Source organism: Anastrepha obliqua, chromosome 3 (genome assembly GCF_027943255.1).
Source record: "Anastrepha obliqua isolate idAnaObli1 chromosome 3, idAnaObli1_1.0, whole genome shotgun sequence".
Lineage (NCBI taxonomy): Eukaryota > Metazoa > Arthropoda > Insecta > Diptera > Tephritidae > Anastrepha > Anastrepha obliqua.
The window spans coordinates 11969326-11995452 of NC_072894.1; the positions used below are offsets into that span (position 1 = coordinate 11969326).

Below are 26127 nucleotides of genomic sequence, written 5' to 3' on the forward strand. Positions count from 1 at the left end.
AAACTACTAGATCAGGCAATTTATAGACCAGACAAGTTATAGACGGGCCTTGAACGACATTTATCGGGAGTCTCTTACTACCTTTTTAAACTGCTTACCCCCTGTTGCCGTCATAGGAGTCCAATCGCCATACATCGTAGGCGAAAAGCTTTAGCTGCCTCGTGAAACCTGCATTATTGTGGCACAAGGATATTGACCCCCACATACTCACCACATTTCCGGCATCTAAAGGTACCCCGCACGATACTAACCAACTATTCACATAACCCCTTGAAACCACGCAACTAACACCCCCCTCCCTTTGGACGCACCATGTCTAAACAGCATGCTTCTTGAGCTTACCCGTCAGATGAGATTGAAAACGACGATCGCTGACTTCACCATGCTTAGTAGGGCTTGATAAACTGCTGCAGCACAACAACAACGAAGAAAAATATAAACTTCACCTTCAAGTGAGCGGGAACATAAAATTACAGAAATGCAATTTCGGTTTCCCCAAGAGAAAATGTAATTAATTTACTTACAAGGGGACGTATAAAAAGGGAATTTGCTAATTTGAGCTCTTAATAAATGGCGCCCAGTCTGTGTGGATGTAGATCAAAAAGCATTACACAAGTTTTACACTTTTCCTGCCTCTAAACCAAGACAAATCTAAGTGCATCGTCAGAGAAGGATAACTCAAATTTCTAATTTTCACAATTTCACATTAAATAAGGAGAGATTTTTGTGCGAGTCAAATCTCTACTGATTTATACATTTACAATATATTTTCGACAAGGAATCGGCTTAAGGCTATTTGTAGTGATAAATTGAGTATAATATTGCTTTACATTTAGATGGCATGGAATTTGAAATAATTTATTAAAATACATATAAAAATAGTTGAGCTCTCAGCAAAGCCTATAATCTGGATGAGTTCTTCGTTCAGCTAAATCACATAGAGACATGTCCACCGTCTCCAGATCTGAAATTAAAACGAAGGTTAAGTTAGAGTAGTTATGAGTTTTCAAACTTATGTAATTTAGTTACTTATAAATTGAATCAACGCATATTTTTTAATAAATGAAAAAGCATTAAGAAGGCTACATTCGGTCCGGATCGAATTTTTGTAAAATTTAATTTGAGCTGGTTGTTAATTTTGGAAACAACCAACTCAAAAACAATAAGAGTTATAGTTTGTAGCATCAGATGGACGGACCGAAATTAGACTTAACATATAAAAAGTGGGCGAAATTTTATCCGATCTCAATAATATGCATGACGGATCTAACTGAAATGATGAAGATTACGTAGACACAATTGGGGCGTCTTTTATTACGTCATTAAATAGATACACGCATTTATCCAAAAGTAGGTGTATCGTTGCTCATCTTTTCACATTTTACGCGCATCGTACTTATCGTCTTGGATCATCATTTATACCAAATATGAGTAATTTTGCTTTGTTTATAATGATGTCCGAATTTTTTTCGAAGAACCTGTTTCTAGGTATTTTCATTCTTAATGGTAACATGTCGGTGAAAAAATCATCCGATCAACATAATCTGTCTACTACTTATAGAAAAGATAAGAAAATGATGTCCGAATTTTTTTCGAAGAACCTGTTTCTGGGTATTTTCATTCTTAATGGTAACATGTCGGTGAAAAAATCATCCGATCAAAATAAACTGTCTACTACTTATAGAAAAGATAGGAAAATGATGTCCGAATTTTTTTCGAAGAACCTGTTTCTGGGTATTTTCATTTTTAATGGTAACATGTAGGTGAAAAAATCATCCGATCAACATAATCTGTCTACTACTTATAGCAAAGATAAGAAAATGAAGTCCGAATTTTTTTCGAAGAACCTGTTTCTGGGTATTTTCATTCTTAATGGTAAGATGTCGGTGAAAAAATCATCCGATCCACATAATCTGTCTACTACTTATAGAAAAGATAGAAAAATGATGTCCGAATTTTTTTCGAAGAACCTGTTTCTGGGTATTTTCATTCTTAATGGTAACATGTCGGTGAAAAAATCATCCGATCCACATAATCTGTCTACTACTTATAGAAAAGATAGGAAAATGATGTCCGAATTTTTTTCGAAGAACCTGTTTGTGGGTATTTTCATTCTTAATGGTAACATGTCGGTGAAAAAATCATCCGATCAACATAATCTGTCTACTACTTATAGCAAAGATAAGAAAATGATGTCCGAATTTTTTTCGAAGAACCTGTTTGTGGGTATTTTCATTCTTAATGGTAACATGTCGGTGAAAAAATCATCCGATCCACATAATCTGTCTACTACTTATAGAAAAGATAGGAAAATGATGTCCGAATTTTTTTCGAAGAACCTGTTTCTGGGTATTTTCATTCTTAATGGTAACATGTCGGTGAAAAAATCATCCGATCAACATAATCTGTGTACTACTTATAGCAAAGATAAAAAAATGATGTCCGAATTTTTTTCGAAGAACCTGTTTCTGGGTATTTTCATTCTTAATGGTAACATGTCGGTGAAAAAATCATCCGATCAACATAATCTGTCTGCTACTTATAGCAAAGATAAGAAAATGAAGTCCGAATTTTTTTCGAAGAACCTGTTTCTGGGTATTTTCATTCTTAATGGTAACATGTCGGTGAAAAAGTCAACCGATCAACATAATCTGTCTACTACTTATAGAAAAGATAGGAAAATGATGTCCGAATTTTTTTCGAAGAACCTGTTTCTGGGTATTTTCATTCTTAATGGTAACATGTCGGTGAAAAAATCATCCGATCCACATAATCTGTCTACTACTTATAGAAAAGATAGGAAAATGATGTCCGAATTTTTTTCGAAGAACCTGTTTCTGGGTATTTTCATTCTTAATGGTAACATGTCGGTGAAAAAATCATCCGATTAACATAATCTGTGTACTACTTATAGCAATGATAGGAAAATGATGTCCGAATTTTTTTCGAAGAACCTGTTTCAGGGTTTTTTCATTTTTAATGGTAACATGTCGGTGAAAAAATCATCCGATCAACATAATCTGTGTACTACTTATAGCAAAGATAAGAAAATGAAGTCCGAATTTTTTTCGAAGAACCTGTTTCTGGGTATTTTCATTCTTAATGGTAACATGTCGGTGAAAAAATCATCCGATCAACATAATCTGTCTACTACGTTCATATATATATGTGTGTGTGTGTGCACACCCTTTTTGGGTGTTTGGCCGAGCGCCTCCTCCTATTTCTGGCGTGCGTCTTGATGTTGTTCCATAAATGGAGGGACCTACAGTTTCGAGCCGACTACGAACGACATATGGTTTTTTATATGAGGAGCTTTTTCATGGAAAAAATACACTCGGAGGTTTGCCATTGCCTGCCGAGGGGCGACCGTTGTTAGAAAAAACTGTGTCTTCATTTTGGTCTTTCACCGAGATTCGAGTCTTCGTTCTTTCTAAATTCCGAATGGTAGTCACGCACCAACCCATTCGGCTACGGCAGCCGCCTACTACTTAGTTTCTTTAAAACGATGCAAACTGAAATGATACGAAATTTTCAGCCATTTTCCGAAATTGCACAACTTTAGTTGTTATTTTGTAATTGCAAAAATTGTGAATTTTTGAAACTTGAGGTGAAATATAGTTTGCGCGGAGCGACATAAAATATTAACCAAGAACCTACCTGATTCCATCAATGAAGCGAGGGCGATGAAAAAAGGGGGGAATGATGTTGCTCTGCCGAGCTCCGATGAGCCCTGCAACCTGCAATTGTGGTGCTTTGTGCGAAGTCGAGGCTGTACGGGTTGGAGGCGTCTGATGGCGTGAGCGGTTTGTAGTCTATTTTCTGTGGATTTTAAAGACCGAGCAGGTCTTAAAGTGACACTACCCGGAGCAGAGCTCTCAAAGTTATAGCCTTTGTAGGCACTCTACCATCGATAATTTCTCAGAGTCATTTTTTCAAATGCGTTTTTCCCGAAACGACTTCTTAAAAGTCGGTGCCAATCACAACTCCGAAACTATTCAACCGATTCTTTTCAAATTTGGTACACGTTTTCTAAATCAAAAATACCTCCCCCCTACACCGTTTTTTTTTTTTTTTTTTTTTTTAAAGTTGTTTTTCACTTACAAATATGGCGAAATTTTTCGCCAAAAATGCTCGTTTTACGTTTTTTTGCCACCAAAACTACAAAAATGAAAAAAAAAAAATTTTATTACTGTAGGGGGGAGCATTACGTCATACTTTAACTGAAAAATTCGACTTTTTTAGTTTCAGATGATTCTACGATGAATGCCGATTGGCACCGCAGAGCACCTCTCGAAAAACATATCTCCAAAAAAAACTCTGTCATGGGCTTATTTGTCAATATTTTATTATTAATATTTTTTAAAAACTTATTGAAAAGATGTACAATAACATGCAACTGATTTTATTAAAGTATCTTAAGACATATTTCTGTAAAAAATTCAAAAAAAAAGTGTTTTTTTTAGCGCTAAACCCTACCCCCCCCTTAAGGGGTTAGGTGGGTTTGAAAATTTCAAAAAATCGATTTTTTTTTTGTCTTATTAAATAGTATAATATGTTTAAAATATTCTCCTAAAATTTCAAATTGATCCGAGTAAAATTCTACGAGATAGACCCTTCAGAAGTTCCGTCCATCAGGCCATGTCAGTGCAGCGTTTCGCAGGTATACGCGTTTATCTCAAAACTCGATTTTTTAAGTCGAAGGACACGATTTCTCGAAAAGTTATGAAGCGATTTTGTTCAAATTTTGCACACATCTTTGGAATAACATTATCAAGTTATTGAACGAAGGATTTTTTTTTATTTTTATTACAATTAATTTTTTCGAGCCAACACATGACGAAAATTTGACCAAAAAATGTGTTTTTTTGTTCAAAGTCTGTCAAAAATTCAAATTAAATTTTATTTTTTTTTCCTTCGTCCAGTAACGAGATTTATCCATGTACTAACGAAATATTTTTGGTTTTTTGATTTTAAATGAACCAATAATGAATTATGCTGTCCACGGCAAGAGCATTTTTTTGTGAGACGTTAAGGGAGATGAGGTACCAACGGCTGAGTTTTCGGAATTTTTAAATAAAAATTTCACAAAATACTGTTTAAATATGTATCTTTGATATGCTGAATTGTTTAAATAAAATATATGATTGTATATATTAAAAAAAAAATAGTAAAAATACCCTTTTTTTGAACCTCTGTAACCCACCTAACCCCTTAACAGATTGAAAATGCTCTCGGTGTAAAATAGAGTTTTTCACTTAACACGTTCCCGCCGGCGCTGTTATTCATGGTCTTCGCCCACAGACGGCAATGTTTAAGGCTTTTCGCTCTATCGGAAGCGATTGCAGGTCATAAAACGAAATTTTTTCATAAGGGTAGTCGTTTATGGCATCTCATCTCATAGATACCGTTTAATAAAGTACCATTGGTGGTACGCTCCGTCTCATGAAGCAATCTTGTGCGGGCCACCGCTGGTACACGCCGCCCCATGAAGCAGACTTGTGCGAGCCACCGGTGGTACGCGCCGGCGTGAATGTGTTAAACTTCTTCATTTGCGTTGCGTTTACCTTCCTAATTTGCATCCAACAGAGATCTCCCCTTCACGCCATCATCCGCTTTCGTTCTTCAAAAGCAGTTGCAATGAAATCTTTCGCCTTGTACATGGCTTTCAGCTCTCAAGATCAAGGGGAAAACAACAATACTTTTTTTTTTTTTTAAATTACCGTTATGTGGTTTTGCCTGGCTTCAATACCAAACTATCCTGGCCAAAGCGTAATTTGTGTACCCAGTTTCACAGAAATATATTAATTTTTGCTTGAGCTCTCTCGCACAGATAGGCGGATGGACAGACATGGCCAAATGAATTTCTTTTATTATTCCGATCCTTTTGTAAGTATATACATATAGTATATGTTTATATTTATCGCGCATCCTCTATACTGTTATATACAACCGTTATGCAAACAAAATTATAACGGCCTTGTGTAAAAGTGCTCGGGCATAAAACCACCAAAAACTGAATTTTATTGAAGCTTTTATCTGATGAAATTTCTTCGAATTCGAGTTCCATCTAAGCGTACTTGATAGCGTGCAGCAAATTATTTTTCTATTTAGCGGGTATATACAAGCATATATATGTATATACATATATATAATATATGTACATATATATATTAAATATAAACGTACGTAATCTAAGTTGATATGGAAAACACAACTTATGGGTCTACTCAGGAAGCTTTCGCTTGCTTACTTAGGTTATAAAAAATGTATATATCCCGCCTATTTTATTAACTGCAACTGTATATGGTACTTACTGTGCTTCGAAGAGCATTTTAACCAATCATACTGGCATTTATTGTTAAATCTGGCATAGCAATTGCTGTCATAACCACAAACGGGATCGACTGTTGCCGGACATTCCTTGATGCATTGCTTCGGCTTGGATTGTGCAGCCGTCGTAGTTAATGTAAAAACGATGAGTACTAAAATTAATTGTGTAGAGTTCAATGTTTTGTATTATATTTTACTTCGATATTTTGCACTTCACCTACAATAATAATTTATACTTACCAAAAATGAAACAGATTGCAGACATATTTAAAATTTGGTTTTTCATCTTTATTTGAAAATATCTAGTTTTTAATTATCACAATAAAATTTTTCGAACTTAAGTAAAACCACGTTGGCGTAACAAGCTATCTATGACGGGATCTCTTCTGCGACTATTAGTGCGGCGTTGCCTAGAGTGTTCTCAGTAACTATGAGCGTATACAAGTTTCCGTTATAAAGCTGGATTTTATATTTTCGCACATACACATATACGTATATAACTGTGTGGGCTGCGGTTTACAGTAGACTCCAAATGAGGTGAATAAGGCGAAGAAAGTATAAAGAAAAGAAAATCTCAACGCGCTTACTGCCTTCTTGGGGTTCTATGCGCCGCCATGATGACGTCTTTTATGGAGTAAGAAAAGCTTCTAGAGCCCATAGCGGGACTGTATGTGTCATGTGACCAAGGCACATTGAGGAGGTAGTAGCAGAAGAGCAAAAAAAAAAAAAACAAACAAGTGCAATGTATTTTGTTTTTGCTTTTGGTCTCGGAAATGTCAAATTCTATAAAAAAACGATTTACAGTTCAGAGAAAAACAAATAAAATTTGACAATTTCGATATCAAATAAAAAGAAAATAAATCAAAGCTGCTGCTTTACTGCTGATGCTACCTTTTCAATGAGTCTTGAATGTTACTAGGAATAGGTCTGTTCATGAGGCAACTAGTTTGGAACAATTGTGTTCTTGTACCAAAAATTTGCAAAGTAGGGGAAAGTGAGAGGGAGAGCAAAATGACATTTCATTTTGAGAAGAAGTTGTAGGTTTTTACTGGTGTTCATATACGCAAAAAACTTGCAAAGTAGGGGAAAGTGAGAGAGAGAGCAAAAGGACATTTCATTTTGAAGGGAAGTTGCAAGTTTTTATTGGATACATTTTTACTTGTAAGAATTAGCAAGTGAAAAAACAGCTGATCGCAAAGTAAAAATAACCACGAATTAAAATTTGCGAATTGCAATTTCTAATGGAATGTTCTTCAATTGACAGCGATGATTAAATCGAATAAATGATTGGGACAAAATGAAATCATGTGACTCGGTAGCCCGTTATTTTGCACTTCATTTGATTAATTTTTTTTCTAATTTAATACGAGGTAGCTTAAGTGAAAACACTTTTAATTGTTGTAATTTTTCCTGCCAACAATTTAATCAGCTGTTCCTAAAACTTGCGAATTCTTACTGGTTTTGCGTTCATGTACTTTTTTTGGTATTTTTCTCTTGTTGAGAGGAAATTCTCGGAAATTATATATATAATTGGCGCGTACACCCTTTTTGGGTGTTTGGCCGAGCTCCTCCTCCTATTTGTGGTGTGCGTGTTGATGTTGTTCCACAAATGGAGGGACCTACAGTTTCAAGCCGACTCCGAACGGCAGATATTTTTATGAGGAGCTTTTTCATGGCAGAATTACACTCGGAGGTTTGCCATTGCCTGCCGAGGGGCGACAGCTATTAGAAAAATGTTTTCTTAATTTTGGAACCGAGATTCGAACCAACGTTCTCTCTGTGAGTTCCGAATGGAAAGCACGCACCAACCCATTCGGCTACGGCGACCGCCGTTACTGGATAATTTTAACATGAACAGACCTAATGATAGATTACAAGAACGCGACATCTGTGATATTATTTCTGACTGTGACGAACCGAATGAATATGCAAGAGGGAGAACGATGTTGTAGGGGAAATTTGCTCGTGAACAAGAACAAAAGGCGCAATCAAAGTCAATGAAAGATGGCTTTAATCTAAACCGGTTTGAAAATTTATGCGATTAAATAAGAATAATTTTAAAATTATCACAGGACATTCTAAGAGGGCATTGTAGATTGAGTCATTATATTGTTAACCTGAGCATATGCTCCAATGGAATTTGCGGGCTCTGTAGGGAGGGAGATGAAACCGCCAAACATGTGCGGAAATCATGCCCAGCACTGAAGCATAAGCGGGAAAAACTCATGGATCAACATATTTTATCGGGAAAGGATGTAAAAAACAATAAAATAGAAGAAATAATCAAATATAAATATTCGAAATCGAAATTCGAATTCGAATTTGTTGTTGTTGTAGCAGTTTACTAAACCCTGCCAGTGCGGTGTAGTCGCCGGCCAGGATAGATGTTGTTGGGAGTGTGGAGAGTGTTGCTGGAGTGACAGTCCTTGACCGGATATATTGAAACCCGTTCCGGTAACGTAGGACCGACTGTCGGGGGAGGCAACGGGGGCAGAATACTTCTTTTAGGTGGCTGTGTTAAGTCCCCTCACAATGATAATAATAATAAGAATATAAACGAAAAGCAATAAAACTATGAAATGGATAAAAATATTAGTTTTGGGAAAAAGTAATCGATTATTTTCTCGGTAGATGGCTGTAGTGATCGATATCTCGTAAAATATCGATTAAACAATTTAAAGTTTATTCATTTTGTGAAGGTCAGATTTCGCACGAAAAAACTCTTTTGCTGTTTGTTTTTGTTCCATTCAGTTGTGAGTTACAGGGTGTTAACAATGGAAGTCAACATAAAATCACAGAACTAATGAAGTTGATGGGGATGGTAAAAATCGACCATAAAACAGTTTTAAGCCATTTTGCGCAAAGTAACAAATAAAAATAAAGAATTTCTCTAAACTAATATTTAATTATTACGTCATCAAATCAGCTGATTGTGCTCACTGAGAGCAGATTAGCGGCTCGCGGATATCGCCACCTTCTTCTGTATTTTTTCCATCGAGGATGTGACAACGTGTGTAATGTCAGTTTTCGGCCTAATGAACGGGGAATGGAATGGGTATAGGCCGGCGCGTAGTCGTGGTGCAAGCCCCAGCCATCTCGGTGAGTTCGGGCCATACGGGAAACTTTTGAATTTTCGCTTAATTTTTGGAGACATATTTACAAACGGTATATTGAGAATAATCCAATTTGTATATTGGTAATTAAAGCAAGTAAATTTGTGTAGATTGTCTGTGATCTTAGTTAAGAGTAGGTGGAGAGTATGCATATCAAGTGCACTTGGTGTTTGTAAAGTTTCAAATCGACTCCGAACGGCAGGTATTTTTTATAAGAATCCTTTTCAGGACAGAAATACACTTGGAGATTCGCCATTGCCTACCGAGGGGTGACCGCTATTAGAAAAAACAAACTCTATCTTCATTTTGGTGTTCCACCGAGACTCGAACCTATGTTCTCTCTGAATTCCGAATGGTTGTCACGCGCCAACCCATTCGGCTACGTTGAATTTATTATACGTATAAATTAAATCTTAAAAAATTATTTGTCTAAGGCATAAGAAAAGAAAAAATGTATTTTAGTTTTGTTCAAATATTTTAGAGCTGACCGTATTTGGCGCCAATGAGCTGAGATTATCATTTAATGCGCCTCATACATACCATATTACGTTATATGCCCTACTACATACATATTTATTAGTACTCGTACATATGCACGGCATTGCAAGTACCACGAAAATTTCACTGATAATAACGGCCATTAAATATGTATGTAAGATTTATACTAACTCGCGCTTATCATATATTTATATGTATATATGTATATATGTATGAATGTACGTACATATATATGTAATTTCCATACTTGATATTTAAAACATATAAGGGGCGGATTTGGATGCTGTCTACGTGGCTCGTGGACACAGCGATTACGATGAGATAACATAAACGCTCACATATATACATATGTACATATATTTTGGATTGTGAATACACCCATCCACACATACATACATATAAACATATAGATATTTTCGTTCACATATTGTGTGAATGGTTTTAAAAATACGTTTGTAAAATAATTTTTTTATTATTTAATAAATTTGAATATATAGCGGCCGCCATAGCCAAATGGTTTGTACGGCACTAACATTCGGTAGTACATGGGTTTGAAGCCCGCTGTGGGGTCGACACACTAAAATGATAGTAAAGAGAGGCAATGGCAAACTTCAGAGTGTATTTTTCCGTGAAAAAGTCACTCATGGAAAATCATCTGCCGCTCGGAAGTGTATTTGTGGAACAACATCAAAACATATGAGGGGGATTCACTTAGTACCCGTGCTAGAAATGAATACACAATTTTTTCGAAATTTTTGTTTTTTTTTTCAACATAGTCCCCTTCTAAAAAGATACACTTCTCCCAATACTCCGGCCATCTTTTTAGCCCTTCCAAAAAATAGGATTTGTCGAACTTTCCCAAAATACGACTCTGTATCGGCGATGACCTCCTCGTTTGAGGGTAATTATTTTCCCGCGAGCCATTCCCTCATGTTAGGGAACAAGAAAAAGTCAAAGGGACCCAGATCGGGTGAATACGGGGGTGCGGCAGAGATTCATAACGCAATTCATGCAGTTTGCCGGCGACTACTCCGGATAAAAGTGTTGGTGCGTTATCGGGGTGAAACAGCATCTTCTTTTTCGCCAAATGCGGGCGTGTCTCCTTTAGTTTTGTGTAAAAGCGGTCCAATAACTATCCAGTGATCGTTCTTCCGTTTTCTAAAAAATCCATGAAGATGATGCCGTTCGCATCGCAAAAGATCGTCGCCATGATTTTTCCGACCGAGATGAAAATATCTTATTTTAACACATTGGCTGAAAAGTCCCGGACCTAACAAAGAAAACATATTTTTTTGTTCCAATTTAGCTTTATTCATTAACATAATTTCTATCAAGAACAGTCATTCCAATGCCGCTCTAACATTTCAATTTGTTTTTGTGTTTTTTTTTTACGATACCAGCTAACTCACGCAACTTCACTTTTCAATCAGTCAAAACAATTTCGTCGATTTTTTTTGCTGTTTCCTGATGTTACAGCCTCATTTGGACATCCACAGTTGATACATGATCGGTGTCTCTAAGCTCACGTTTGAAGTGAGCAAATTATTGTTTTATTCTTGTTTCCGATGGAGCCATTGCTTTGCTTGAACGGTAGTTTTTCCCAGTGTAAAGTTAGGGTGCTCGCCTCATTTGAGATTGTGTGTTTTTTTAAATGCGTGCAAAACAGAAACGAAAAAAAAAAATATTTTTGTTTTCAGTATTCTATTTTTTGATCCATTGTTAAAAATCAGAAAAATTTTTTTGGCTTCACGAGGTGCGTTCAAAAAGTAGTTAGCCTTCAAAAATGGTCTTCACATAGACAATGGGTTTGGCAACGTGAGGCCGAGCGTTGTCATGCTGTAGAATCACTTTTTCATGCCTCTCCGCATATTGCGGCCACTTCTCAGCAAATACATGGCATAACCTTCGCATATATGAAGAAAACCCTTCCTTTTTGGTGCTGGAGCAGTTGTTCCAAGGCAAAAAAACGACGTTACGACGTTCAACACCCCTTGGTTTTAACTCATAAGAACCCAATTCCCCTGTTTCTGAAGCATTCCCAAAGCATGTAATCGCTTGGAAATGGATTTGCCGGTAACTCCTAATACTGAAGCAAGCTCTTCTTGCGTTTGACACGGATCCTCATTGAGCAATGCGTCCAACTCAGCGTCTTCGAAGGTTTCTGGCCTTCCTTCACGCGGACGGTCGTCAACATTAAAATCACCGTCTTTGAAGCGACGGAACCAATCTCGGCACGTTGTTTCACTTAAAGCAGCATCCCCATAAACTTTTTGTAGCTCTCGATGCGCTTCAGCCGCCGTTTTTCGTTTTTTTCGAATGAAAGAGGAAAATCAACACTTCCCGCAAATGACGATTTTTCGACACAAAAGTAGACATTTTCACAAGACCAAAAGTATATGATACCAAAACAAAATCAGTAATGTGTCGAAGCAGTTTGTTTACCATACCTTCTGCTCAAATATGAACGAGACGTTATCAATAAAACGGTCCGCGGATGACATATGGCAAAAATAAATTTTTTGTTTTTTGGTAGGACTATTATAAGCTTACATGGCAAATTTCAGCGTGATATGTCACATAGTTTGTTTTCTGTGCTACTGTAAACAAGTCAAGCTCGAGTGTGTTCTTCGAATTTAACGATGGAAATTCAAGTTGAACAAAGAATTTGTTTGAAATTTTGTTATTCCAACAAAATTTCGGCTTCAGACGCCTTAAAAATGTTGCAGACAACCTATGGGGACTCTGCTCTATCGCGTGCACGTGTTTTTCAGTGGTACAAATCGTTCAAAGAGGGCCGTACATCGGTTGAAAACTTGCCTCATGAACGTCGTCCAGCAACATCAGTAAACGACGAAAACATCGGAAAAGTAAAGGAAATTGTGCTTGAAAATCGCACAAATCGCAAAATCGGTTAACGCTGAATATTATTTAGACGTTTTAAAGCGTTTGCGCGAGAACATTCGTCTTAAAAGGAAGGAATTGTGGAACAACAAGTCATGGTTCTTGCATCACGATAATGCACCAGCTCACACATCACGTCTTGTTCGCGATTATTTGAACAAAAATAATGTTAATATCGTTCCGCAAGCACCGTATTCGCCTGATATGGCTCCATGTGACTTTTTCCTGTTTCCCAAGCTCAAGTTGCCGCTCCGTGGAAAACATTTTGAGACAATTGAAGTCATAAAAGAGAATTCGAAGAACACACTCGAGCTTGACTTGTTTACAGTAGCACAGAAAACAAACTATGTGACATATCACGCTGAAATTTGCCATGTAAGCTTATAACAGTCCTACCAAAAAACAAAAAATTTACTTTTGTCATATGTCATCCGCGGACCGTTTTATTGATAACGTCTCGTTCATATTTGAGCAGAAGGTATGTCTAAGCTTGTTTTATGACTTTTAGGTTATGTTAGAATTGACTAGCATACACCGCTGGCGGCATCTATTGGCAAACAGCGGGAACTTAGTTGCGCACCTAATATTTTTTCGGACAATTAACGTCAAAAACAGTGTAAAAAAATGGTTTTCCGTTCCATTTTGTCATTTTTTTTTCAAGATCGTAGCTCACCCGATAACGCCATTCATGCTAATCAAGAACCTTTTTGTTTTTTTGATTTCAGACGCCTGTGTGCCCCGGAATCCGTGTCACCAGCGACATACCTGTTTTGGGAACTAATGAATAAAATATCATGAAATTTTAACAGCTGTCTTTCTACGGTTAGTACTAACCGCAAAAGAGGTGAATGCAATAAAACTAGTGCCATCTATGTTTTAGGCCCGCGACTATTCAGAGCATGCGTTATAAAGGGTGATTTTTTAAGAGCTATAGGAAAGTCTTTCAAAAAATGCATGAAATTTTTATTTAAATCGATAGTACAGTCCATATAATTTAATGTTCGAAGATTATTTCATGCAAATGTTGACCGCGACTGCGCTTCAAATGGTCCATCCGCTTAGTCCAATTTTGGCATACTCTTTCCAATGTTTCAGCCGGCATCTCACATATAAATACTTTAATGTTGTCTTCCAATGCGTTAATTGAAGCAAGCTTGTCTGAATAGACATGAGCTTTAACATAGCCCCACAAAAAATAATCGAAAGGCGTTATATCACACGATCTGGGTGGCCAATTGACAGGTCCCGAACGTGAAATAAAATGTTCACCGAACTCGCCTCTCAACAAGTCCATTGTTACGCGTGCTGTGTGGCATGTGGCACTGTCTTGTATGTGGCTGAAACCACATGTCATGCAAGTCAAGCTCTCGCATTTTGGGCAAAAAAAAGTTGGATATCATTTCACGTAGCGCTCACCATTCACAGTTACGTTACGATTCGCAGCATCATTGAAAAAGTACGGTCCAATGATACCTCCAGCCCATAAGCCGCACCAAACTGTGACCTTTTCTGGTAGTTCTTGCAATTCTTCTGGCTGATCTTCACTCCAAAATCGACAATTCTGCTTATTTACGTCCCCACTGATCCAAAAATGAGCTTCGTCGCTGAACACAATTCGGCCAACTTTCCAAGAGCCCATTCACTAAAAATTCTGCGTTGCGGTATGTCGTTCGGCTTCAATTCTTGCACCAGCTGTATTTTGAAAGGCTTCAAACCTAAATCCTTTCGCAAAACTTTCCACGTTGTTAAGTACCAGAAGCCCAATTGCTGCGAACGGCGACGAATCGATATTTGATGGTCATCATTAACACTGACCGATACAGCTGCGATATTTTCTTCAGTTCGCACTTTACGTAAGCGTGTTGGTGGTTTGATGTCCAATAATGTATTTAAATTTGGTTCTAAATTTAGTCAAAATAGCTCGAATAGCGGCTTCAGTGGGGCGATTAAACTGACCATAAAATGGAAGAAGCGCGCGATAAACTTTCTTAAAAGAACACGCATTTTTATAATAAAATTCAATTTGTTGTTGTTGTTCGTTTGTAAGATGATTCATGGTTAAATTATAGACCAAACTGAGGATGTTTGACAGTGAAACAAAACACGAAACGTGCGTCAGCTGTTTAAGACAAGCTAAAAAATCACCCGTTACCTTGTGCATAAGGGTATTCTAATTTTGTTCACTATTGCCTGTGTGATTGTTTGATTCCAAAGATTAAGAAGAAAGTTCAATTTAAATTGTTCTAAAATGAGCGCGGGTATATAAAGTTCGGCCCGAATGTAAACTTAGCCATCCTTACTTGTTTTGTTTTGCCACTTTTAGATAAGAGATTAGTAGGCATTACGAGAGAGAATGAGAGTACGTTTCGTCAGAGGCATAAAAATATAATACTGATTTTTACGGAATTCTTGTCGACAGTTTAAATCGGAAACTGGACGGTTTCCTAAAGTAAGAGTGTTACTTGAAATATGGGGCGTCTCAGCATTGGCGGTCTTTTACTTTTGACGTCATAGAGTGTGTTCATATTTTTCAATAAATATATTTATGTGTGTGTGTGTGTTAATGTCGATTGAATTTAGCGAGTCGTTTGCATATTCCAGTGCTTTACACTCGCTGCTATTTTTAAATGATCGCATTTGCATGTGGCTGAAGGCAGTTTAATTATGCAAATAAAAAAATGTGTTTGCTGCAAATAAATCGCCACAAGTCATAATTAGATGAAGCAGAAGGAATAATTTAAGGGGTTAGGGGTAGTCAGAGGCCCGAAAAAATGATGATTTTCACGAATTTTTTTTTGCTACTTAATTAATTAATTTAACAAAAATAAAAACATAGCATAAAAACATCATGTTTTAACTTGACTTCACCAAAATTTCAAAAAAAAAAATTAATAATTGCAAAAGTTATCGCTGTTTGTGTGAAGCCCGTTTCTCCAGAAGTCCCTTGCGGTGAACATCACAAGTCCTTGCAGATTCATCTAAAACCAATCGGACAAGAAAAATTAGTTTTATTAATAGATAATCTTGTGCCTGATCGAAGCTTTTTTTTTTTCAAAATGAACAAAATGGCGGCCTCAGAAAATTTTTTCCAGATTTTAGAAAAAAAAACCAACAGTTAATTGTATTTTTGAAAAAAAAAAATCCTTCGATCAGGCACAAGTTTTTTATGTTTTTCAAAAGCTGTATACATTTTATTGAAATCTACGTAGCGGTTTTTAAGTTACAGTGTTCACCAGTTTGAAAAACATAGTTTTGAGAAAAACGCATTTAAAGTTTTGCTATCGGCTCCGGAGCGGCCGAGCGCCCTTTGTTAATTGTTGAATAACTTGAAAAGTATTTGTCGGATTCACTTCAAATTTTTACACAATATTTTTAAAACATTATGCTTTAAGAAAATGCAAAGAAAAAAATCGATTTTTTGAAAATTCTGACTACCCCTAACCCCTTAATGGGAAGCAATCGAGTAAGTACTCGTAAGTACTCGTATGCATATGTTTGTATGTAGATATTGTATTTATCAGCCCTATTACTGAGTCCGAATGGCTACGTTGCAAATTCGAAATTCGTCGAGTGGCCTCACTGAGTCCATTCATGGTGCCATTTCGTAGAATTTTGAAATAATTCCTTATGACTTCTTCAGCTTGTCGCAGGCATATGTAGTGTATAGGTATATGGGTCAGGAAATTCAGATGTATTGAGAACATAGAAGATAGAATGAAGTCTAGAACCGAATACGATTTTGAATGAATGAAATTGATGTGACCACTGAAAAAAAATTTCGTATCAAATAAAACTCTACGATCCTTAAACTCTTTTACACTTTGTAATGCATTCTTAGAAATGGTGTAGGATGAGTTAAAAAGGTACTGACATTTTTTATCGATGGATATTGTTCAAGTCGAGTTGAAGTTTCTGAGCATCCACTAACTCCTGACAGATGAGAAAGTTCTTAAATCCTCACCGAAGAATAAGAAATGCAAAGGGCTTTGGCTTATGTCAGTCAGATGAAAATGACTAAACGAAATGGCTCTAAGATGCTCTCTTCGGGGATACCTCAAGTAGCAACACAGTAGTTCAATAAAACTCCATCGATTTTTACCACGCACTGGAGTTAAAGCCCAGTCAAGCTAATTTGTTTACTAAAATCCTGTGCATCTTTGTCAAATACCTTAGGGAAGTCAATGTAAATGCAATCAGCTTCGAGTCTTTTGGAAAACGTTGACATACAGAATTCACTAAAAGCAGCAAAATTAGTAGCTGTAGAGCGGCCGGTTACAAAACCATGTGACGTTGGGTTTATTAAGACTTTAATCGCAAAATAAATTTTGTCCCTTGAAATTGAAATTTGAAAAGGTCGAGTCAAGGAGCACCAGAAAATTTGGTGCCTCCTAAAACACTCAGGCTAAAAAGCCCATTGTATTTAAAACTCTGGAAAGGGGGTAGATAGTCAAGGAGGGAAGGAGAAAAGTATCAGAGAAAGAGACAGGAAAGAATAAAGACAGAGATAGAGAAAGTTAGTCCTGTGAGAATTTTCCAGATTCTTTGGCAAATCTGTAAATATCCTTCAGTTTTAGAGAACGAATATTACTCATCACTCACGACATCGGAACCCAATACTCGTAGTCGCGCTTTAGCAAAGGCAGAACACTCACAGAGAAAGTGCTCAGTGCTATCCGCCTCCTCCAAGCATGACAGGCATACCGGATCCTCGATGATTCCAATGGTGGTCATATGCTGACCCCAGGGGTTGTGTCCTGTAATAATACCGACCATCAACCGAACGTCTTTCCTTCCAAGCTTCCTAGTAGAAAGTTTGACAGTTTTCTGTTCGGACTTGTCACAAAACACTTTGCAGTTCTGCAGCGTTCTAGGCCGGACCATCGCTCTTTATGTAGATTGCCTACATAATCGCTGATCCAATTCATGATTCCTGCGGAGCTGATTCCGATTATTGGCTCTGGACCCTGTGGGGGCACCGTTGATCCACGGTTGGCAAATTCATCGGCAATTTTGTTTCCTTGAACACCGGAGTGAAACCCATATATTATAAATACAAGCCTGTTTTGTCTTGCGACAGAATTGAGCTTCTTCTTACATTCTTGAACAATCTTTGAGGTTTGCTTCGCGTTCTCCAGGGCTTTCAGTGCAGCCTGACTGTCACTGAAAACTCCAATCTGTGTCCCGCTCTATCTCCTCTCGATATTCCATTCGGCTACTTTCAGGATGGCAAAAACTTCCGTTTGGAAAACAGTTGCCATTTCCCCCATAGCATAGTGATACTTATTACTATCGTTTAAGTACCATCCGGCTCCAGACCCTATTTCATTCTTCGACCCATCGGTAAAGAAAATATCCGTCATACCTCCCTGCATGCATTCTGGTTTGCTCCATCTGACATCAAATTTCCTTCCAAATGAAACTGTGGGTATCAGGTCATCTTTAGGTGTCAAAAACAGTGGATACTGCTCCGATAGCAACTTAAAGATTTCTCTGTGTCCCAAAGTTCCATCTTCGTGCCAGAAACCATATTTATTGAGTCTACACATCGCTTTTATTGCTTCCTGTTGCATCTTAAGATCCAGGGAGAGCAAATCAAGCATAGCATTTAGGGCATCACCAGAGGTTGTACTCATGGCACCCGTGATGCATAACACTTCTTTGCAGCCTGTATAGTTCCCGGATTGTGGACTTAACCATGCTCCGTCGGCACCAGACCACAGAAGCGTTAGTGATGATTGGTCTGATAAGTGCCGTGTATATCCATAGGGCCACAGCAGGTTTCAGACCCCAAGTTTTGCCAAAGGCTCTACGGCATTGCTGAAAAATCTTCAATGCACGATTCACCTTCAGTGAAACGTGTGTCTCCCAAGTCAGCTTCTTATTCAAGATTACTCCTAAATATTTTACTTCATCGGAAAGAACAAGTATCACACCTTTCAATGTTGGACGACTGAGTCTATCCAATTTCCGTTTTCTCGTAAACAAGACTATGGTTGTTTTGTTCGGATTAACGTAAAGTCCTTGTCTCATGCACCAGTCATCGATTTTATCAAGAATCCTCTGCACTTTCGTGCAAAGCCTCCTTAAGGATTTATCCGATCGCACAGACATCGTCCGCATATGCTTGGACGTGAAAACCGAGTTCCTGCATCTCCACTAATAGAGAGTCTACGACGAAGCACCACAGCAGCGGAGAAAGAACACCCCCTTGGGGACATCCTTGCTTGGCTCTGACTGTGATTTGTTCGTCACTGCTTCCACCAGCGGTTAACAGCCTCTCAGAGAGCATGGAATATATCCATTTTACAATGGTTTGATTAACTCCGTGTCGTTCGGCAGAAGAACATATCGGCCGATAGTGGCATTATCAAAAGCCACATCAATGTCCACGAACACGCCCATGGTGTATTCGTCAGCTTCCAGCCCGGCTTCAATCTTGCTAACAAGATCGTGTAAGGCTGATTCACATGATTTTCCATTCTGGTAAGCGTGTTGATTTCTACTAAGTGGACTTCTCGTAAATACCCCCACTCGAATATGTTTCTCCACCACTCGTTCTAGACTTCTCAACACGAACGATGTCAAACTGATTGGTCTAAATCTTTTCGCTAGGGAATAGTCATCTTTTTCTGGTTTCGGAATAAATACTACTCTTACGCGTCGAGATTGGGATGGTATGTAACCAAATGCAAGACAGGCTGTGAAGATCCCTTTCAGGGCCTCAATCAGCCTGTTTCCTCCTTTTTTAAGCATTGCTGGATATATTCCGTCAGGACCATGGGACTTAAAGTTCTTAAAGGAAGACAAGGAAAACCTTATCGATTCCTTTGTCACTATCCGACTAGCAATATACCAGCTGTACCTAGAGGTGCCACCGTTGCTACCGTTATTGTTCATGCCACTCTCTACTTCAGAGAGAGCATTCAACGTTTCCGATTTGGAAATGGTGTATGAACCATCAGGTTTTCGAATGGAATCCAGCCTTACTGAGCGGTCTAAATGAAGGACCTTACAAAGTATCGCTGTTTCCCTCATTTCTTCGACGTTACTGCAGAAATTTCTATAGGATTTTGTCCCTTACAATACATTCAAATATGGTACTTAGGATATATTTGATAGTTTGAAAACCGGCTTATAAAGCGAACACCATTTTTTCTGCCACTTTTAAAAAAGGTGTGATGCTTGTATTTTTGTCCACTAAATTAAGAAAGTGCCTGTAGATAAAATTTTTTTAAAGATAATCTCAAGAGAAATTGCCATCGTCGAACAATTTTTGAGCAGGATAGCTGAAACACCGCCAGCTTTTGTGTGAGATGAAGGTTTGAGAGAAAGCATCTCCTTGAAAATGTCGCCAGTTGATATGTGCAAATCGCCAAATTAAAGATGCGAAGATAACTCGCATGAAAGGTTAAGGGAGTCCTCATCAGCCGAGATATGATACAAAAAAGTTTACCACACGAATTTTGCTTTGACTCCACAATAGAGTTCCGATAACCATGAAATATTTAAATCAAGTTTTCTGGACTCATACTATTTCAACTTGAATGCCAGTCTGTATATCTCTCTACCAACCGTTCGGATCATATGTAACACCCGTAGAAAATTTGTATTAGCAATACCAACGATTTAACTAAAATAATATTGCTCGAATACTTATTACAGAAAAACTAGAAATAAGCAAAGTGATAGAGTTACCTAGTTTGAAAACATTAGATATTGATGTGGTAATACAATAAAATCTACTTCGGGTGCTTTGAACCCGGCCGGTAAACAAAGGGCCAGTATTAGTTTGGGGGAAAACAAATCGATTATTTTCTCGGTAGTTGGCTGTAGTGATCGATATCTCGTAAAGTATCGATCAAACAATTTAAGATTTATGCTTTTTGTCAAGGTGATATTTAACACTAAATAAATTATTTTGCTTCTTCTGTTTATTCCATTCAGTTGTGAGTTACAGGGTGTTAACAATGGAAGTCAACAAAGAGAAAATTTGGTGCATTCTACAGTTTTTCTTTGATAAAGTCGAAAATGCCAGCCAGGCCGTTGAAATTGTGAATGGTGCCTCTACTGTAACACCAAATTTCATGCAATTTTGGTTTCGTCGAGGCATTTTTGATGTTAAAGAAAATGTTGATAATGTCGATAAAATCACAAACCATCGAAGTTGCTCGGCATATTAGTAGTCGTAACATCGCCCAGGAGCTTAAGATCGACCATAAAACAGTTTTAAGCCATTTGTGCCAAAAATTGTATGCAAAAATAATGGCACCCTATTTTAGATGATTAAAGTTGCTGTAATTTACAAGGTGACAAAAAATAACTGTATACAAACTTCTCTGTGCAATTAGATGAATGTAAAATTTTCTTAGCGAATGCTTTTATTTTGTGATTTTTGTGTGTTTTCTGAAGTACAAAAAAAAAGTGTTCGTTTCTGTTCCAGCTCTTTTTAAATACTTTGTGTAACAATGTCAAGTAGTCGCTCAGCTATTATAGCCCTGCATCAGCTAGGAACACGCAACTATGAGATAACACGGAAGCTTTTTGAGGACAATTCCCTTAGAGCGTGCCGTATGTTCATCGTTATTTATGTCCTCACAACCATCTCTGAAACGTGTAAACCAGCCATGAACTTTCGCACGAGATAGACAATTATCGTCATAAACTTTTGACGTGATAACGTCTTATAATTCGATTTAACAGGCTGCACGCACGAAAAAATGTGTCGTTACCTTGCTCATTAGTGTTACCTTGCTCATATGTCGTTACCTTGCTCATTGCCGTTACCTTGCTCATTTGTCGTTACCTTGCTCATTGCTGTTACCTTGAATGAACTGCAAGCGAAAGCGCGGAACGAACGACAAAGCAAACAAAGCAAACGAACGGCAACGTTCGACATCTTGCTCTCTCCTACTTAAGTGAGCGTATATATGTATGTATATGCGCATATGTACATATATAAATTCACGTATTTGTATTTGCATATGCCTTCTTATTGATTATTATTAATTTGATTTACTTGAAGAATTTAAAATAAAACCAAGTTTGTTAATAATACCTGTTGTTTTAATGTTATTATTATTTTTTGACGTGATAACGTCTAATAATTCTATGTAGCCGGCTGCACGCACCAAAAAATGCGTCGTTATCTTGCTCATGCGTCGTTACCTTGCTTGAACAGCATGTTATGTTATGTTATGTTATGTTATGTTATGTTATGTTATGTTATGTTATGCTATGTTATGTTATGTTATGTTATGTTATGTTATGTTATGTTATGTTATGTTATGTTATGTTATGTTATGTTATGTTATGTTATGTTATGTTATGTTATGTTATGTTATGTTATGTTATGTTATGCTATGTTATGTTATGTTATGTTATGTTATGTTATGTTATGTTATGTTATGTTATGTTATGTTATGTTATGTTATGTTATGTTATGTTATGTTATGTTATGTTATGTTATGTTATGTTATGTTATGTTATGTTATGTTATGTTATGTTATGTTATGTTATGTTATGTTATGTTATGTTATGTTATGTTATGTTATGTTATGTTATGTTATGTTATGTTATGTTATGTTATGTTATGTTATGTTATGTTATGTTATGTTATGTTATGTTATTTTATGTTATGTTATGTTATATTATGTTATGTTATGATATGTTATGTTATGTTATGTTATGTTATGTTATGTTATGTTATGTTATGTTATGTTATGTTATGTTATGTTATGTTATGTTATGTTATGTTATTTTATGTTATGTTATGTTATGTTATGTTATGTTATGTTATGTTATGTTATGTTATGTTATGTTACGTTATGTTATGTTATGTTATGTTATGTTATGTTATGTTATGTTATGTTATGTTATGTTATGTTATGTTATGTTATGTTATGTTATGTTATGTTATGTTATGTTATGCTATGTTATGTTATGTTATGTTATGTTATGTTATGTTATGTTATGTTATGTTATGTTATGTTATGTTATGTTATGTTATGTTATGTTATGTTATGTTATGTTATGTTATGTTATGTTATGTTATGTTATGTTATGTTATGTTATGTTATGTTATGTTATGTTATGTTATGTTATGTTATGTTATGTTATGTTATGTTATGTTATGTTATGTTATGTTATGTTATGTTATGTTATGCTATGCTATGTTATGTTATGTTATGTTATGTTATGTTATGTTATGTTATGTTATGTTATGTTATGTTATGTTATGTTATGTTATGTTATGTTATGTTATGTTATGTTATGTTATGTTATGTTATGTTATGTTATGTTATGTTATGTTATGTTATGTTATTTTATGCTATGTTATGTTATGTTATGTTATGTTATGTTATGTTATGTTATGTTATGTTATGTTATGTTATGTTATGTTATGTTATGTTAAAGTATATTATGTTATGTTAATGTTAACTCATTCTCTATATCCATACAAAATATCTATCAAACAAATGAAATTAAAATTTTCTTTTGAAAAATGCAACCATTCAATCAGTATTTTCTTCTGACGTTATCACGTTAAACTATCGTCAGTAAACCGACTTTACAGACAACCTCTTTTTCTTACAATAAATAAATACCTGCAAAAAATGTTGCCAACAAATTAAGGAATAGGTTAATGTAGTTATGTGCCAGACGAAAATAGAATCGTTTCTGTTTTGTATCTGCAGCTTTCTAAATAGACATATACATATGACAAAACTTATAGTGTAAGAAGCCTTTTACGTTTCTTATAATTATTTAATTAAAAACTGTTTTACAGCCATGAATATAAAATTTAAGAAGCCAATGCTTGATACCTGTTCTACGTGCGAAAAATTTAGAGCTAAAATTGCTATTGCTAAACAGGAATCCGATGATATTCTGCTACGTGATTTAGAAAAGGAACTCTTAGCCCATCAGAGTAAAGCAGATTTTGCATATGAGTCAAAAAGATATGACAAAACTTGCTCTTCCGATGATCCCAAAGTTAAAGTGTATACTTTTGATTTGCAGCAGTGCTTGCCTACCCCATACTTAAGAAACTCAATAAGTTTCTACAAAAGGCAGCTTTGGACCTATAATTTAACCGTACAACTGGCACCCCACATTGCTTTATGTGGCATGAGGCACTTTCTGCCCGTGGCGGCAATCAAATCGCATCATGCTTATTCAAACATATGTATAAACAATCTTCCACAAGTTAATCATGCAATCTTTTACAGTGATTCCTGTATGGGACAAAATAAGAATTCATTCGTGTGTTCAATGTTCACATTGGCTCTTGAAATTAATCCCACTTTAGAAATTAATGATCCCAAATTTTTAGAACATGGGCACACGCACATGGAATGCGATGTGGATCACGCTGTGATAGACACAAATACATCATCCTCGTGACTGGTACAATTTTATAAGAAGTGTACGTTCCAGAAATCCGTTCAACGTAATTGAAATGAACTTAGAAGATTTTTGTGATTTCCAGCTTTTCTTAAAAACAAAGCTAATGTGGAGAACCAATAATCTAGATGGTGAAAAATTCGTTTGGAAAGATATTAGATGGCTAAGATTTGCAAAGAGAAATTTTGTAAAAATTCTTTATAAAACCACTTTAGACGAACATGCTCCTTTTAAAACATTGAACTTGTTACAACGTGGTGTAAATTCAATAGCAATAAGCGACATATCAATGCTAACACAAGGCATTAAGATTAGCTCAAAAAAGAAAAAGGATCTCCTTGATTTACTACCATTTGTAAATCCATGCTTTCATCCTTTTTATAACTCAACTGATGTACATCCAGATTTAGTAGAAGGTGAATCAGATCCAATTGTATAGACAATAGAAGAAAACAACAAAAAAATTTACAAACTCAATAAATTTGTATTGGAATTATTTTCTATAAAATTATGTTATTTACTTTTCTTCCAAGTTGCACTCTCAAAAATGAAAGACTTAAGTTACGAACTTCAACACTTTCCCAACTCCGCTACATCATTTCAAATATATTCAGCAATTCATCCACGGCAATAAATGGCAAGCGAATTATTATGCGCTCAGTAGTCAGCTTTCTTGCAACACTCGGTATTTGAGCATTTTCCATGACAGCATATTCTGGTTTAGTTCCTCGCACAAACGCACTACACAACCTTTGCGTACATAAATAAAAGACACACATAAAAAAACAAGAGAGAATGATATTATTTGAATTCATAAATACACTTTGATAAGTATATAGTTTTTCTTTTATTTGCTAATTTGCTAACCACCTTAAGTGGTATTAAAGACCTTTAAACATTTTAACGATTGAAGCACATAAGAGATTTCGTATATATCTCTAACTTAATGAAATCAAATAAAGTTAATCGAAAGCGTGTCTACTCAAAATTCAATTACATTTCCATAAACAATTTTCGACACTAACCCACAAGATATTTTATAACGCGCAGCAAAACCATTGCGAAGAATGGCCAAGTTCCTTTTTATTTTTCAATTTTGTTGATTTTATTTGCGCGCTGATTGCTGTTGCTGTTGTTGTTGTGACTGTTGTAGAATGTATTACTTTACAGCATGCTTTACTTTATCCGCTTAGGTTGTTTACTCGCCAACGTTTAGAATGTAATTGAACGCAGAATTGGACTGCAACGCTGATCTTAAGCGAAACAAAATATCCACCACTCGCAATCGCAAGTGAATATTGTTGTTTATGCCTTACAGCTGATAGACGTTTTTTTTTTGTTTTTCAAACTGCAAGTTTGGTTGCTGCTGTCTGACAGTGGCAGTGGTAACGGTTAGTTGCATTTATTTGCACGTTCGCTAAGAAGTTTGTAGGTCGTGGCTTTGTGGTAAGCTCGAATTTTATACGCTACGCGCATATACCATACGAAATGTCTACATATGTATATGTATGCCTGTGTATATGTATGCATGTCTATATGTATATAGTTGCGTATGTCAGGTGGCCATGCTCAATGCTTTTTTGAATAGTCGAGTGTTCATGAAGGCTTGTGGCTTGGCAAATAGCGCAAAATGTTTATGCATCGAATGCTAAGAACTTCACTACGCCTGCATGTGTTACTTATGCATTATACCTGTACTTCGAGAGTATGATGTGTGCGCCTATATGAGGTTTGAGATATTATTAATTAAATTAATATAAAAGAACTGACGGTTGTAGCTAAAAGATTTGTTCACACTGTTGGAAATAAAGAATTGTGTCAGAGCAACTATTTTTGAGATAGCTTCAAGGCACACTACACAGGTGGAGCAAAAACAACAAGA

At 36.3% G+C, this 26127-nt stretch overlaps 2 protein-coding genes across 2 annotated transcripts; both read right to left on the minus strand.

Annotated features, from left to right (window-relative positions):
* Nucleotides 1-683: 683 nt before the first annotated feature.
* LOC129242665 (uncharacterized) lies at nt 684-6742 on the minus strand. The gene is made up of 3 exons (XM_054879444.1): nt 6571-6742; nt 6315-6482; nt 684-964 (listed from the first exon to the last, which is right to left on the minus strand). The coding sequence occupies exons 1-3, from the start codon at nt 6614-6616 to the stop codon at nt 891-893; spliced, it is 288 nt and encodes a 95-aa protein (XP_054735419.1). The 5' UTR covers nt 6617-6742; the 3' UTR covers nt 684-890.
* Nucleotides 6743-24773: 18031 nt separating this feature from the next.
* On the minus strand, nt 24774-25447 carry LOC129242546 (uncharacterized). Its single transcript, XM_054879242.1, has 2 exons — nt 25271-25447; nt 24774-24995 (listed from the first exon to the last, which is right to left on the minus strand). Exons 1-2 carry the CDS (start codon nt 25302-25304, stop codon nt 24910-24912), a joined length of 120 nt encoding a protein of 39 aa, XP_054735217.1. The 5' UTR covers nt 25305-25447; the 3' UTR covers nt 24774-24909.
* Between the last annotated feature and the right edge of the window lie 680 nt (nt 25448-26127).